At 42.7% G+C, this 14,756-nt stretch overlaps 1 protein-coding gene across 1 annotated transcript in view; it reads left to right on the top strand.

Moving 5' to 3' along the window:
• The window catches only part of WHAMM (WASP homolog associated with actin, golgi membranes and microtubules), an 83,933-nt gene that overhangs the window by 56,336 nt on the left and 12,841 nt on the right, over positions 1-14,756 (top strand). The window contains exons 6-9 of the mRNA XM_068275368.1: positions 602-780; positions 7,316-7,402; positions 7,538-7,633; positions 7,757-8,159. Of these exons, the coding sequence (XP_068131469.1) occupies positions 602-780; positions 7,316-7,402; positions 7,538-7,633; positions 7,757-8,159 (765 nt within the window). The remainder of the gene's footprint in view (positions 1-601; positions 781-7,315; positions 7,403-7,537; positions 7,634-7,756; positions 8,160-14,756) is intronic.

The raw sequence follows: 14,756 nt of genomic DNA, 5'->3' as shown, positions 1-14,756 counted from the left end.
ATCAGATACATCAGTCTAATTGTTTCCAGTACAGGAAGAGTTGAGAAACTCCAGTTGTTATCTCTATGCAAACAAGCCATTAAGCTCTCCGACTAAGTTAGTCCTGGAGAGGGCTGTTATCTGACTTTTTATTATCTCAACTGTAAGTGAACTGTTTACTTTTTCTCTGCTAGAGGAGAGGTCATTACTTCACAGACTGCTCTAAAAGACTCATTTTGAATGCTGAGTGTTGTGTAATCTGCACATATTATAGAATGATGCAATGTTAGAAAAAACACTATATACCTGAAAATAAAAGTATGAGAATATTTTCTTTGCTGCTAATCTTCTAGTAATTATTCATAGTACACAACCAATTCACTATATCATATTTTTTTCCCGCTTCAGTGTCTCTTTAATACAATCAGACCAGTTGCTGTTGAAATTTGAATTTTATTGTGACAATACCACTTTAAACATAATTTTGACCCTCAAAGACCAGGAGATTCCTGCAAAGACCTTGTTAGGATTACGTCTATAGATACACAATTGTATATTTCATTAATTTGTTTTCACTTCAGAAGACACTGACAAAGTACTGACAGATTTCCTTTGATTCCAGAGAAAGAGGAAGAGGTTGTCTACTATGATACATGTGAAGACCCACTGGAACTACAAGACACTGTACAGTCCCATAATAATCCCAGATCTGTATACCTGAAAATCAAAGGAAAGATACAGCAGCTGGAGTCTAAGCGAGGGAAGATCTGTGCAAGGCGAGCATTGCTGAGAAACAAAAAAGTAAGCCACCACTTTTCACTAATAGAAATCTGAGCTCCTGTAGGTTACACTTGTCTGCTTAGTCCAGATCTGTTAGCCACAATGGGCTGTATTCACAACACTTCTCATAAATGACTTATTTATCACCTTGATTGAATAATTGATAAAAATAACCTTTCAACACATTTACAAGCAAAATAATCACTCAAAGTAAGTTGTTCCTGATTAACTTCATTTCAATATTACTTTTCTTGCCTTAATTATATTATATTTTTTGTTCTTTGGGAGCTTAAAAAAGGTGACATAGATAAGGTGAAAACTGAGAAAAACAGGCGAAAAAGCTGTGTGAATCATGCCCAATGTGAGCGGAGTTGAGTTGCTTGTCTCTGAAAGTATGAGATATGGGGGGGGGGGGGGGGGGAGCAGGCACTGAACAAAGTTATGCAAGCAACCGCCCAATAAATAAGATCAAGTATTTGTTCCCATGGAATGCAAAGCACTGGGGATCTTCTGATGACTCTGACTGCACATACCATATATACTCGCTCATAAGCCGACCCACAAATAAGCCGAAGTACCCACTTTTTCCTCAGAAACCAGGCAAAAGTGATTGACTCATGTATAAGCCCCCTACCCTGTATAGCTCCCTCCACAGTAGCCAGATGTGCCCCCAGTACAAGTCAGCCCCCCTTCCCATAGCCAGATGTGCCCTAAGGATTATACAGCTGTGTCTTAAGACGCCACTAGATGGCATCATAGATATGAAAGACAGCGATTGCCACACAGTAAGAATCCTCGATCATTGCACCACTGACATGATGCTTGCACGCTCCGCTTAACAAGCCAGGGGACACAGGTAGTCTTGAGCAGTGCACTCTGCACCCCATGTTGCAGGGGATGGGGGCACAGACACAGCAGGGAGCCAGCTGGCAAGAGCAGGATTACTAGGGCACAATCCTTACGCTCCTCTGCCAGTAACAAAACCTGCTTCACCATCTGTTCTGCTCCACTGAACCGCATATAAGCCGAGGGGGTAACTTTTCAGCAAATTTTTTTGTGCCTAAAAATTAGGCTTATACGCGAGTATATACAGTATATGGAAAAGTTATATCTTACATTACAGTAATTTAATATTTATGATATTTTAGATCCAGTGCAGTGATTTTTTTTTTTTTTGTCCCTTCATTGTTATCTGCCAACCTCACATAGTCTTTGTACAATTATATGAAATAATCTAGACCCTAGATTCTCAACAGGTGGTATGGATACCCCTGAGAGTACTTGGGTTGATTTCAGAGTGTACTTGAAAATGTCATGCTAAATCTATTACAATGAGTCTTGATATTTAACTTCCCTGACGTTATGAACGAGCCTGACTTCTCCACGGAAAAATTGCTGAAAATGGTATGTACGAGGCGGGCTCGTCCAGCAGTCAAAAGCAGGGTTCCGTTTTTTTTCGCATGAGTTTTTCGCATTAAAATTTTGCATTCATATGCAAGTTTTCAAATGCTCTGGAAAGCTAAATGCAAAAAATGTGCACGTGAATGTGAATTTTTTATGCTGAAAAAAAAAAAACGCATGTGAAAAACTGCATGATTTCGGTCATGCTGAAGAGTGGGGAAATATGGCGTGGCAGAAATTGAAAACTACATTTTATTTAACACAACTTTGAGTTAGTATGTGTTTTAAGTACAATAACAGTTTCAAAGTGCTGGATTACAAATAATTTGTGTAGGATAAGGCTGGAACTTGACCGTATACTGTTGCTATTTAACTCTTATGACACAGCCCCAATTTCTAATAAGGAACCTTACCACTCAGGTTGTGACCTTGGACCCTTACCTCTTACTATTATTATTAATTTTATTATTATTGCTTCCAGGAAGGTTATTTTTAATAAATGGATCTACCAGTCAATACCCACTGTGTGGGATGTTAAAGAAGAGCTTAACCCTCTTGTTTAACTTACACAGATTGAATGCTTTAACTCAACCTGGAAGCCATTCATGCTAGCCTCTTTTAGCACAAAAGAGAAAACTGACTTCATGGAACACTTCAAATATGCCGGCTGGTATTGCATGGCCCAACGTCAGGACTCCCTAAGCACCTCGTGAGTTTTGGAGTTTTAGTAAAAAGTTGACTGCTGGGTGAAGGGGGGGGGGGGGGGGGGCACAGGGGACAAAATAGAGGAAGGTTATTTTGTGACTCTACAATATGTGCTAAAAACTGGTATCGTTCATGTTAAAAAGTGATTTATCTAAGTAAGCATGAGTAACTATATTTGGTTAATTAAATGCAAAAAGGATTTTTGAAAAAACATTTATACATAAATATTCAGTAAAACCCACAAATATGTGTGAAGGAGTACTTGAGATAATGTTGTTCAAATCAGGGGGTCCTCTGGCAAAGATCCTCTTTCATACAGAGAAACTCTGATCCAGACTGCTAATGTCAGAGCCAGTGACTACCACTAATGCTAATGCATTTCTGGTCATTGTCAACTAATTGGTTAACAAATTCCAGCTGTATATCAGAAATCAAGCGCAAAGAAGCAAGTTCCACACAATGGGCTAGATTTCCAAAGCCGTGCTAACTGTTTAGCACAGGTGTGTTAAACAGTTAGCACGTGAAGTGCCGTTCGCGGACTTTTGCGCGCGCAATCTGCCGCAAATTAAACATATGCTTGATTTTGGCCTTCTTCACAGTAAAAGGAAATTTGTTTTCCAAATACTTTCTTTTTATATAAATGCAAATTCCTATCATGACAGATCAGGGCTGTACAAGTGTCTGTGCAATTTAATGTTAAAATATTTCCATTTCAGTCTACAGCCAGCTTAGCTGTCAGTAAGCACACACTGTGATTCTTTGCAGCTTTAGCAACTCTGTGTACTCTTTTAGGAGTACTATAGCTATGTGACTGTCTGTTGCTATATGTCTGTCCAGGAATTCCAAACTTGTTTCAGGTATTAAGGGGCCCATACAGTTAACGACTTTCCTGCCGATATACAGCAGATTCGATCACTGTGACCAAATCTGCTGTAAAATCGTTGCGCAAACGCTGACAGAACGATCGATTTCCGTCCGAAATCAATCGTTCCCATCGACCGGTCCGTGCGTAAGTTTTCGCTCAATCGCCGGCGGGCCAGGAGTGCGTCGATAGCGGCGTTCGAATGCTTGACAACCGATGCTACCAGCAATACATTACCTGCTCTGCCGGCGCGTATCCCCTCTGTCCCCGCTGCTCCTCCGCTGGGTTCCGGCTGGCTTCACTTACTTCCTGTCCCGACAGGAAGTTTAAACAGTAGAGCGCCCTCTACTGTTTAAACTTACCCAGGCAGAAAGAAGTGAAGCCAGCCGGAGCCCAGCAGGAGAAGGAGCAGCGGGGACAGAGGGGGACTCGCCCCGTCCGGAGCAGGTAATGTATAGCTGGCGGGGGGCAGCGGCAGCTCCACAGATTGTGATCAGTTTCAGGCTGAAATCGATTCACAATCTGTTTGCAGTAAAGGCAGCCATACGATCCCTCTCTGATCAGATTGGATCAGAGAGGGATCTATCTGTTGTTCAATCTGATGGCAAATCGACCAGTGTATGGCCACCTTTAGACATACAGGGTGAGAGGCTTCATTTCCAATGCCTGGACCAATCCATTGACTAGTTGCACATTTTGGCATTCCTAATAGTTTGCTAGCATCACTGAGAAATGCTTGTTTTATATGCACACAGAAACAAAGTAATCAAGCTGAGCAAATGTTTGTCATTAATCTTTGCAAAATACAGCCCAAATTCAAAACCCTGAGCTTTTCTCAACGAAAGGCATTACAATTTGGTCATAACCATTAAGAAGACAGCATTTTCTGGGTTCCCTTTCGTATAGCATTATCATTGGAGGGAGTCTAGCCATGTGGTCTTGCAGTGCTGTGGAGTCATATTGCCTAGTCTGCATACTAAAAGCACCAAAAGCGGAGGATTAGCACCAATATATCCCACCACAGCTGGTTTCTGTTAAAGCGGATCCGAGATGAAAAATGTACTATAACAAGTAACTTGTCTATATATCTTATCTAAAGTTTAGATAGTTTACTCCGCAAATCTAGCTGCAAACAGCTTCAACAGTTTATGATTATTTATTCCTGTGATACAATGAGGGCAGCCATGTTCTGTTTGTCACATTCCACACAGGCAAGCTTTTTTACCTCCTTCATTTTAATAAATAGCACTTCTTCAGTACGCAATTAAGTTAATGAAGCTCAGGCTATAAATATGTATATTGTTACACAGTACAATGCAGTATTTATGTTGCTGATGTTTTCTCCCACACAGCTCTTTCAGTGCTGGCATACAAAGTACTGGGTCACCATAGCAATAGAGCAGAGTTTGATAAGGTGACATGATATAGGCTGCACTATACATTTACCCAGAATTTGGTCTTTACATCTGGGCACCTACCAGTGGTCCTCTTCTAATTTGCACTGTACCAGTGTCGAGCACAATCATCTGCAAAGACCGTCAGCCATGGGTCCAGTGCCCGGAGATATTGCTCTACCTGTAAAGAAGTCTCGTTTCCTGGCTGTCTTACTGATCCAGGAGGAATCAGTAGTGTAGGTGTTCTGCACTTACGCTGCATGCTTGTTCTAGGTGTGTATCTCAGAATGGATCGACACAAATAGGTTCCCTCTCTCCATGTAAAGGTGGCCACACACCATACAATTTTTTAAATATCTTTTCAATTCAAGAATTGCAATCATTTTTTCTGACTGATTGTAAGAAATGTTTCCCCAATTAAGAAAAAAAAAAAGTTTGACTCAGAAAAAGTTGCTTGGGTCTGTGCATAAAGCAATTGACAATCTGCCACACACCATTCAATTTACATAAACGTTGATCTGAAAAATCAACAGTCCCAATCTTCTTCTTTCATCAAATAAAAATGGATAATTCAATCAGATTTCTCGAATGAATAAAAAAAAGCTTCGATTTTCCTGGACAACCGATTGTGGTTTTTTTTTTTTTTTCAAATCTAAATTGGACTCAGAGGCATGTTCTGTGCACAATTACATGCCACCTTGTCCTCCTATTGCTTCCGTTAGTGTCCCCACCAGGCTAGGCTGTACCCCACGGCAAATTAATGCCAGGCTAGCGACAATCTGCTTGTCGCTAGCCTTCTATTTACCTGCAGCCTGTCACTCAGCTTCTCCTCCCCCGCCTCGATTGCAGGGCTTCCCAAACTCTGTCCCCTCGCTGCCCACCTCCATGAGCTTCCTCCTATCGGAAGCTAAGCTGCGACCTTCTTGCTCTACTTAAATAACATATGTATTGAACTGTCCACATTTTGATTTTACTGATTTTTCTACAGTAAAAAAAATGAGAATTTTTCTTGGGATTTTTGGGATCTTGAAGCCAATCCTGACATAATTTCCTCCCTTACTCTGGCTGTGTATCATTGCCCGACCACCTCCCAGATTTCAGACACTCCCATTCAGCTCTGCAATAGAAAGTGCATTGTCTCAGCATAAGAAATATTGGCCACTCAGAAAGGAACAGAGGTGTGGGAGGGGAAAACGGAAGGGAAAGAGGCTTCAGCCAATCAGGCTGCATTAGTTATGTTTTGAGGGGAATGTAAAGAAGAGAAAAAGAAAACCCAGCATGCCCTGCAACTTCCATTGTGCGGTAGATGCACCAAATAAGAGCCAGGCAACCTGGGGAATGATGTTTTATGGAGAAGAAACGTAATGGTGGCCATACATGGTACAATTTTTTCATACAATCTTACCATTTCTATGTAGTATAAGGGTAAATTAAAGGAATATACTGAAATGATAATGTAGGCAGTTCCCTTATACTACACAGAATTAGTAAGATTGGATGAAAAAATTGTACCATGTATGGCCACCATAAGAGTGATTTTTAACTTTTCGATTGCCTGGTTAGCATCCCTATTACTTGTTTACCAAAATAGATTTTTTTATTTTTATTTTATGCCTGACCGTTATGCTTTAATGCTTTTCACCGCCAGCATGGCCAAGAAACTTACCGTAGTATAATGTGTTCCCTGTATGGATCCACTAGGACAACCATGATACAGAATTGCCCTGCCTTTCTGCCATGTTTCTTGTATTGAAAAAAATGCAAAGCAGGGCTGTGGAGTTGGAGTCGAGGAGTCTGAGTTGGTTTTATAAACTGAGGAGTCGGATGATTTTTGTACCAAATCCTTAGGTCTGGTAAGTATTAGACTAAGGAGTCGGAGTCGAGGAGTCTGAGCCATTTTAGGTACCTGGAGTTGGTGATTTCAAAAACTGAGAAGTTGGAGTCGGATGATTTTTGTACCGACTCCACAGCCTTGATGCACCGACTCCACAGCCCTGATGCAAAGGAGTATAGGGGAGATCTCCATGAAGGGGTCCCAAACACAAGTGAAACTCTAGTGAGGTGGGGAATTTCCTCTCATTCCACAGCAAACTAAACCCTATTGAGGGGATTTGCCTGCCATTTTCAAAAGGAATGAATTATTATTTTGCCAGAAGCATGCTAATTATTGTGTGTACTTTGTTAATGCTTTCAGGATCAGTGCATAGAAACACAGGAGCTTAAGCTGAAGCAGTACCAGGAGGCACAGAAACGGCTCCAGCAGCACCATTCCATACAGATGGTGAGCGCCCTTTCTATGAATAGTTTATTTTTACTTGTCTGATTCCATGCCAACTCATAGCACTAGTGGCGGCTTCTGTACCATTTAAAACCGTGTGTGGGAGACACTGTAACAGCTTTCTTTGTGTCACCACAGAAAAGAGACAAAAAAAAAGAAGACAACAGGAAGAAAAAAGAATGGGTCGATCAGGAACGTCAAAAAACACTACAGCGATTAAAATCCTTTAAAGATGTGAGTGTTAAATTGCTGTGTTTAGGTTGTGCACCGTCATTTCTCTTGAAACAGAATGAAGTGAAAGATGCAATCGCAGTATTTGTTAATGGAACATTTCTCATTTTGTGTCTCTCTCTGTAGAAGAAGGAATCTCACGTTGTATTACGTATACAACCTCGAATACCCAGGAGACCTCTTGAGAGCTTAAAACCATCTCCAGCAGACATCCCAGTTCAGATCTTTGTGCAGGAAGGCCATGATCGACAGGGAGGTCATATTAATGAAATCATTAGGCCAGCCAATCATTTTCCACCTCCGCCTACTGTTCCTCCTCCTCCACCACCACCACCCCCTCCACCACTTCCTCCCATGGTGCCTCCTCCGCCACCACCCCTACCCCCCACAAGTGCTCTTTTGTCAGTGCCAGTTCCGCTACCTCGCTCAGCACAGACTATGGATCCTAGCTCACCTGGAACGCTAATAGCTGATAATTTGGAAGATAAATCAACCAATTCACATAAAAACAATATGAACCAGTTTCCAGGTAAGACAATCTGCATGATTAAGTATTGGTTAATAAGAAAGTCTTTAGTTGTCTCCCAATGCTGAATGAGAGTGTCTGCTTTTAAGAAATAAGTAACCGGTCTTCTCTACATATACTGTGATTTATTCTCACTTCATACTTCTTAACCCCCTGGCGGTCTTTTAAAAACCGCCAGGGGGCAGCAGAGCAGTTTTTTTTTGTTTGTTTGTTTTTTTAAATCATGTAGCGAGCCCAGGGCTCGCTACATGATAGCCGCTGTGCAGCAGCATCCCCCCGCCCTCTTCGATCGCCTCCGGCGATCTCCGATCAGGAAATCCCGTTCAAAGAACAGGATTTCCCGGGAAGCTTCCCCCGTCGCCATGGCGACGGGCGGCATGACGTCATCGACGTCGTGACGTCATTGGGAGTCCCGATCAACCCCTCAGCGCTGCCTGGCACTGATTGGCCAGGCAGCGCACGGGTCTTGGGGCGGGCGCGGCGAGTGGCGGCGGCGGCTAATTGGCGCGGAGCGGCGTTGATCAGAGTGCACATGCAGCTAGCAAAGTGCTAGCTGTGTGTTGCAAAAAAAAAAGTGTGCAAATCGGCCCAGCAGGGCCTGAGAAATCCTCCTGCGCGGCATAGCCCGTGCTCAACACGGGCTTTACCGCCAGGGAGGTTAAAGGATGCATGAGGCAAATGATAAAAAAAAAAATTTAAAATCAGATTTACTTACCTAAGGCTTCCTTCAGCTCCTAGAAGCCTCGCCGCAGCTCCGCTCTCTACCATTCTCACAGGGTCCTCTCTGTAGTGGGCGACAGGACCTTGAGCGGTGCACATGTGCTGAAGCTGCCAGCTGTGAAGGGAGACTGCTGGAGAGCGGAGCTACAGCGACGGACACATAGGCATCTAAGGGCTGGAGGAAGCACCAGGTAAGTAAATCTGTTTTTTTTAAATAATTTGCCTCATGCATCCTTTAAAGCAAAAAATATAGCTCAATAAAAAAAATGTTTGGAAAATATAATTTCTTTTGATAAATCAGCATGCAGTAAGTAGATAAACAAATATAGCAAAAGGCATTAAAGTGAATCTCCAGACTAAAAATCTACTCAGCAGAACTGAAAAGGCTTGGTGTTTCTTTAACAGTTTCACAGCATCAGAACCTTGTTTTTCTTACCCAAGCCTCATTTTTAGCTGCAAAGAAGAAAACTGCCTGGGCATTCTTTCCCTGATGCTGTGCAAAGCATGATGGGATTTCCAATTTTGTTGTTCTTCTTTTGTTTTGTCACTTTTTTTTTTTTTTTTTTTTGAATTTGAGATTTGAAGCCTAGCAGGTGCAGCTGGGAGGGATGATCAGGACAGTTAGAACTGTGTCTCATGCTCCCTGTCACCTCCTCTCAACCAAAAAGATGGTTGCGCACATGAAATCACAAACCTTTGCCTGTTCTTTTAAAACAGGGTGGGTAAGGGATTATATTGCCTATCTATTTTTTTTTTTCCAATATATTTTATTGAAGCATTTTTATATTTTACAACAGTACAAGAGCAGGACGAATGGGTGACAGTATGAGGCTGCCTTATTAGGCTTCAAGGCTGAACAACATATCAGATAAGGGTACCATCACAGACCTAAATACCTATTCTACTGTCCGGTAATGTTCAGGCTGCGGTTGTATATTTAAGATAACATCATGACTAAAGATAGCGCTTCCTTCCCCTTATTTAACCCCTCCCCCCTCCCCACCTAACTTCAAACAACCCCCCTCTACTAACTTATATAAGCTCATCCTTCTCCCCCAGTGATTATGTCCCATGTCCCCGGCATGGGTTTGCAGAGAACCTCAGTGCGCTGTGGCCTGCTCAGGTCTAGTAGGCAGCGCCAGCCTGCCCAAGGTGCCTAGAAGATCCTCAGTGGCGTACCATGTTGTGTATTTAAAGGGTTCCATCAAGGCGATGATTTCCGGCCTAGTAAAGATGTATGAGATGTAGGGTTTCCATCTTTTAAAGAACTTCTTAGAGCATTTTTCCTTATGTATCAGAGTATCTATCTTGGCCATGGCAAAAAGTTCAGCAAGTTCCGCTTTAAGGTCCCAGATGGTAGGTGCAGAAGGGTAGATCCAGCGATTAAGTATAGATTTCCGTGCAGCTGCCATGCAGACATGTACTAGGTCCGATGGGATTTTAGATCTATCTATGGTATCAGGAGCTGTTGCAGAGTAGTTGAAGAGGCAGAGCATTGGGTCTAATGTTAGTTTCTTGTGGCACATGAGATTGATGAACTTTATAACTGAGGACCAAAATTTCTGTATTTTGGGGCACATCCAGATGCAGTGTATCAGGTTTGCTTGAGGAAGTTTGCATTTCGGGCAATAGATAGCCAGCTGGGGGAATTTTATATTTGATGTCGAAGGCATATTTGGCGCGATGGATAAAGAGTAGGTGGGATTCTCTCCAAGTTTCATTAGTTATGAGACTCCTGTGTTTATTGTTGCCCTCGGTAATGTTCTCTTCTGTTTGAGATCCGGGAAAATGCCTATTCCAGAATTGCAGGTTTTGCTTGATGTGGTTCTTGGTTTGCAGCAGTAGAATTGTTCGCTGTGTGGCTGAAAGCGAGACGTCCCCACTCTTTGGCTTGATAAAGATATCAAAAGGAGAAATCTTAGCTATGCTGGAGATCTCGTTAATTTGAGATGAGACATAGGATCGGATCTGAGCATACATCAAGAAGTTTGTGTGGGGGATCTGATACATGTTTTTAATTTCTGAAAAGGACCTCCAGGTATGAGTTTCCAGATTTAGCATTTGTCCCAACCTCATTAAGCCTTTCTCCTCCCATTTGAGGAACATCCCATGCTGCATACCTGCTGTAAACCCCGGGGAGCCCCATAGAGTGATATATTTAGAAATTTTCCATGGTAGGTGGTGCATTTTGCGTAGTTCCCTCCAGGTGAGTATTGTATCGCGAAATATGATACTATATCTAATACGGGGGGGGGCAGTTGTGGCCACGAGGCATGCAAGAGGCCCACCAGAGTCTATGGTTCCGCTATGGCATTTTCTAGAGAGTAGTTAGAAAACATAGAGGTGGCCGAAATCCAATCACGGACGTGTCTGGTGAGGCAGGCGATATTATAGCGTCTGATATCTGGTATCCCCAATCCCTCAACATCTTTAGGAAGGCAGAGTTTACTCAGGCGTATTCTAGCTTTCTTCCCTTTCCATAGGAACTGGGAGAAAGTTTTATTGAGTTGTTGTATATCGTGGTGTTTGAGTAGTAAGGGGAGGACTTGCATAGGGTAAAGCAATCTACCGAAGCTTACCATTTTTAGGAGGGCAGCGCGGCCCACCAGGTTGAGAGGTAAGTTAGACCACCCTTTGATCTGACGTATAATTTTTGTGATTAGCGGGGAGAGGTTTAATTGATAAAGTGAGTGGGGGTCTGGTTCTATTTTTATGCCTAAGTAGTGGATGGGGCCCTTTGTGATCTGGACTTCCAGGTTGCTATTATGTATTAATGATCCCATTCTCGTAAGTGGCATTAGTTCACTTTTGGTTACATTTATTTTATATCCCGACACGGATCCCACCTGTCGGATTAGGTCTAGCAGGATCGGGACTTGCTGGGAAGGTTCATTTAAAAAGAGAATGATGTCGTTGAAAAAGCGCCTGTGTAACCCGCTTACCGCTGATAGTTATACCTGTATTAACTTTACTGAGTAGTCTGGCTAGGGGTTCTAATGCGATGTCAAATAGTAGGGGAGAGAGGGGGCACCCCTGGCGGGTTCCTCTATAGATATTAAGGGGGTTGGATATAAAGCCCGGCAAATGGATTCTTGCTTCAGGCTCAGAATACATTTGGTTTATCAAATTTAAATCCCATTTTGGTCAACGTCAGGGTCATCCACTTCCAGTGTACCGCGTCAAATGCCTTTTCGGCGTCTAAGGTGAGCAGCGCGGCATTTTTATATGTTTGTGGGTAGGCCTTGACGTGTTCCAATACTGTAAGGACCTTTCTGATGTTTGCGACTGCAGATCGCCCCTTTATAAAGCCCACTTGATTGGGATGTATTATTTTGGGGACTATATTAGATATTCTGGTGGCTATTAGTTTAGTTAAAATTTTTATATCTTGATTAATTAGAGATATTGGTCTGTACGATTCCGGGAGCAGTGGGTCTTTGCCCTTTTTAAGGAGAAGTTTGATATAGGCTTCGTTGGCAGTTTTCAAAAAGTCTCCTCCTTGCAGGATTTTATTATATAGGCGGGCAAGGACAGGAGCTGCCTCCACTTTTAAGATTTTAAAAAAATTCTGCGGGGAGTCCGTCAGGGCCGGGCGTTTTATGATTGGATAGTGATTTTATGGTGGTAGTGACCTCATTCGGGGTTATAGTTGCATTTAATGTCTCTAGATCTTGAGAACTAATCGTGTTTACCTTAGCTTCATCTAGCCATTTGGTGGATTGTTGACTGCTGCAATCCTGAGGTTTTGCGTATAGTGATTCATAGTAGTCTGGAAACGCGTTTACGATTTCTTTCGGGTGATGTACCATGGATCCGGTTTTATCTCGGATTTGTAGGATATGGTCATAATCTACGGAGCCTCTAGCGATTGCAGCAATCAGTTTTCCTGATTTGTTACCATATTTAAAGAAAAAATGCTGTTTGTTTGATAAGGTTTGCATTTCTCTAAGCGTGCACCATTTATTCATTTCTGTCTGCTTTTGAAGCCAATTTGCCTTAGTAAGGGAGGTTGGGGACACCAGATAGGACTGGTACGCCTCGCGTACCCGAGACACTGCCTCTGCATAGGCCATATTAACCTGCTTTTTCTTGTGGGAAATGTGGGCTAATATTTTCCCCCTGAGCACCGCTTTAGCAGTGTCCCAAAACAGGAAGGGGTCACCAGTATGAGCTGTATTATCATAGCTGTATTCTCCACACCAATTTTGCATCAGGATGTGGAATTCATCATCTCCATAGATATAGGAGGGGAATCTCCATAAAATATCAGACCCACGTGGCAGCTGGGTCAACATCTGCATTGTGATGGGAGCGTGGTCAGAAATCAATATGTCATGGATTTCTGCATTTTGTAACTTTGGGACTAAAGAATGGCCCATAAAGAGACAATCGATGCGAGAGGAGGAGGAGTGGGGGGGGGGGGAATAGAATGTATATTCCTTGTCACAAGGGTGGAGAAATCTCCAAGTATCAGTTAGAGCGTTTGAGCAAAGTTGGTTAGATTCGATGCCCCTCCACTCCTCCTTCTACCATCTTTGGTTTCAGATTTCGTATCTTCTCTGATATCCATCACTTCGTTCCAGTCTCCTCCCAATATTAATTTATCTGTCTTTTCTCGCATTCGTTTTGTCGTTAGGGATTTGTAGAATTTTGCTTTGCCCTCATTAGGGCCATAGACATTATATATGGTAAGACATTCTCCTGGGAGATGTACTCTCACAGCCACACAGCGTCCCAGCTTATCTGAGTGGATTAATTCCACTTTCCCTTTAATAGCTTTGCTGGTTAAAATCAGAACTCCAGCTTTTTTGTTTACTGCTTCTGAACCCAATGTGTGAGCTACCCACCCTTTTCGCATAAATTTGAACTCCTCAGCCCGAAGATGGGTTTCCTGTAGTAGTGCTATGTCTACTTTAAGTTTACTAAGATGTCGCAAGACTTTACCTCTTTTAATGGGAGACCTTAAACCCTTGACGTTCCAGGAACAAATCTTAACTGTCATGGATCAAACATGGTAGGCTGTGTATGCTGGTGAGTCGTACATCTTCCAGACACTCTTAGGCATACTATAGAGCAGGAGTACTGCGACACTATTTATATATACATAGGAGAGAGATGAGCTGTTGTTTCCCATAACCAGGTAAAAAACATATAACATTAACTTAAGTCTAGAAGCTATCAGCTGTAGAAAACTAGCTAAATAAGCAAGAACAAAAACAGTGAGAATTGGAACATTTCTCCTGAGATCACCACATGGTGTGTGGACTTCTCTTCTTCCCCACACTGTTGGCTACGTAGCTTCCTCACTCCCTTATTCCCCTAAGTGCACGCAGCAAAACATGTCAGACATAGTTTAGCATGTGGTTGTATAGGAGGACGAGAAAGGGACTTTAGATTTGTTGGCATTGCTGGAATTTTAGATCAGGCAAGATCAGGGTTGGGCGGAGGTGCCCGTGAAGGTGATTCCGGGGGTGAGGGCCTCCCGTCTGTTCTCTTTTCCTGTGAATGGTTGGGGGATCTGGTATCTCTTCGCGGCGGCGTGAATACTGTAGAGCGCAGATATTTTTCCTCTTCTTGCGGGTGTTTAAAGATAGTAAAGCGGCCGTCCGCGTCAGTTATTCTGAGTGTGGCTGGATAGAGTAAAGCAAATTTAACGTTTCTTTTGACAAGAGCTGAGCAGATAGGGATGAAGGCCTGTCTCTTTTGCGAAACCTCCAAGGAGTAATCATTGAAGATGCGTAGTTTCACCCCCTGATATTCTAGTGGATTCTCGGCGGATTTGAACGCTCTAAGGATTGTGGATTTATCTGTAAAGTCTAGGTATTTTACCATGACCATACGCGGTAGAGGTTCTCCCTTGCTTCGCTTCTGCAGACCCAC

This window comes from Hyperolius riggenbachi, chromosome 3 (genome assembly GCF_040937935.1).
Source record: "Hyperolius riggenbachi isolate aHypRig1 chromosome 3, aHypRig1.pri, whole genome shotgun sequence".
In the NCBI taxonomy this organism is placed as follows: Eukaryota; Metazoa; Chordata; class Amphibia; order Anura; family Hyperoliidae; genus Hyperolius; species Hyperolius riggenbachi.
The sequence above is the reverse complement of the archived record's forward strand: the minus strand, read 5'-3'. Positions and strand labels throughout refer to the sequence as shown.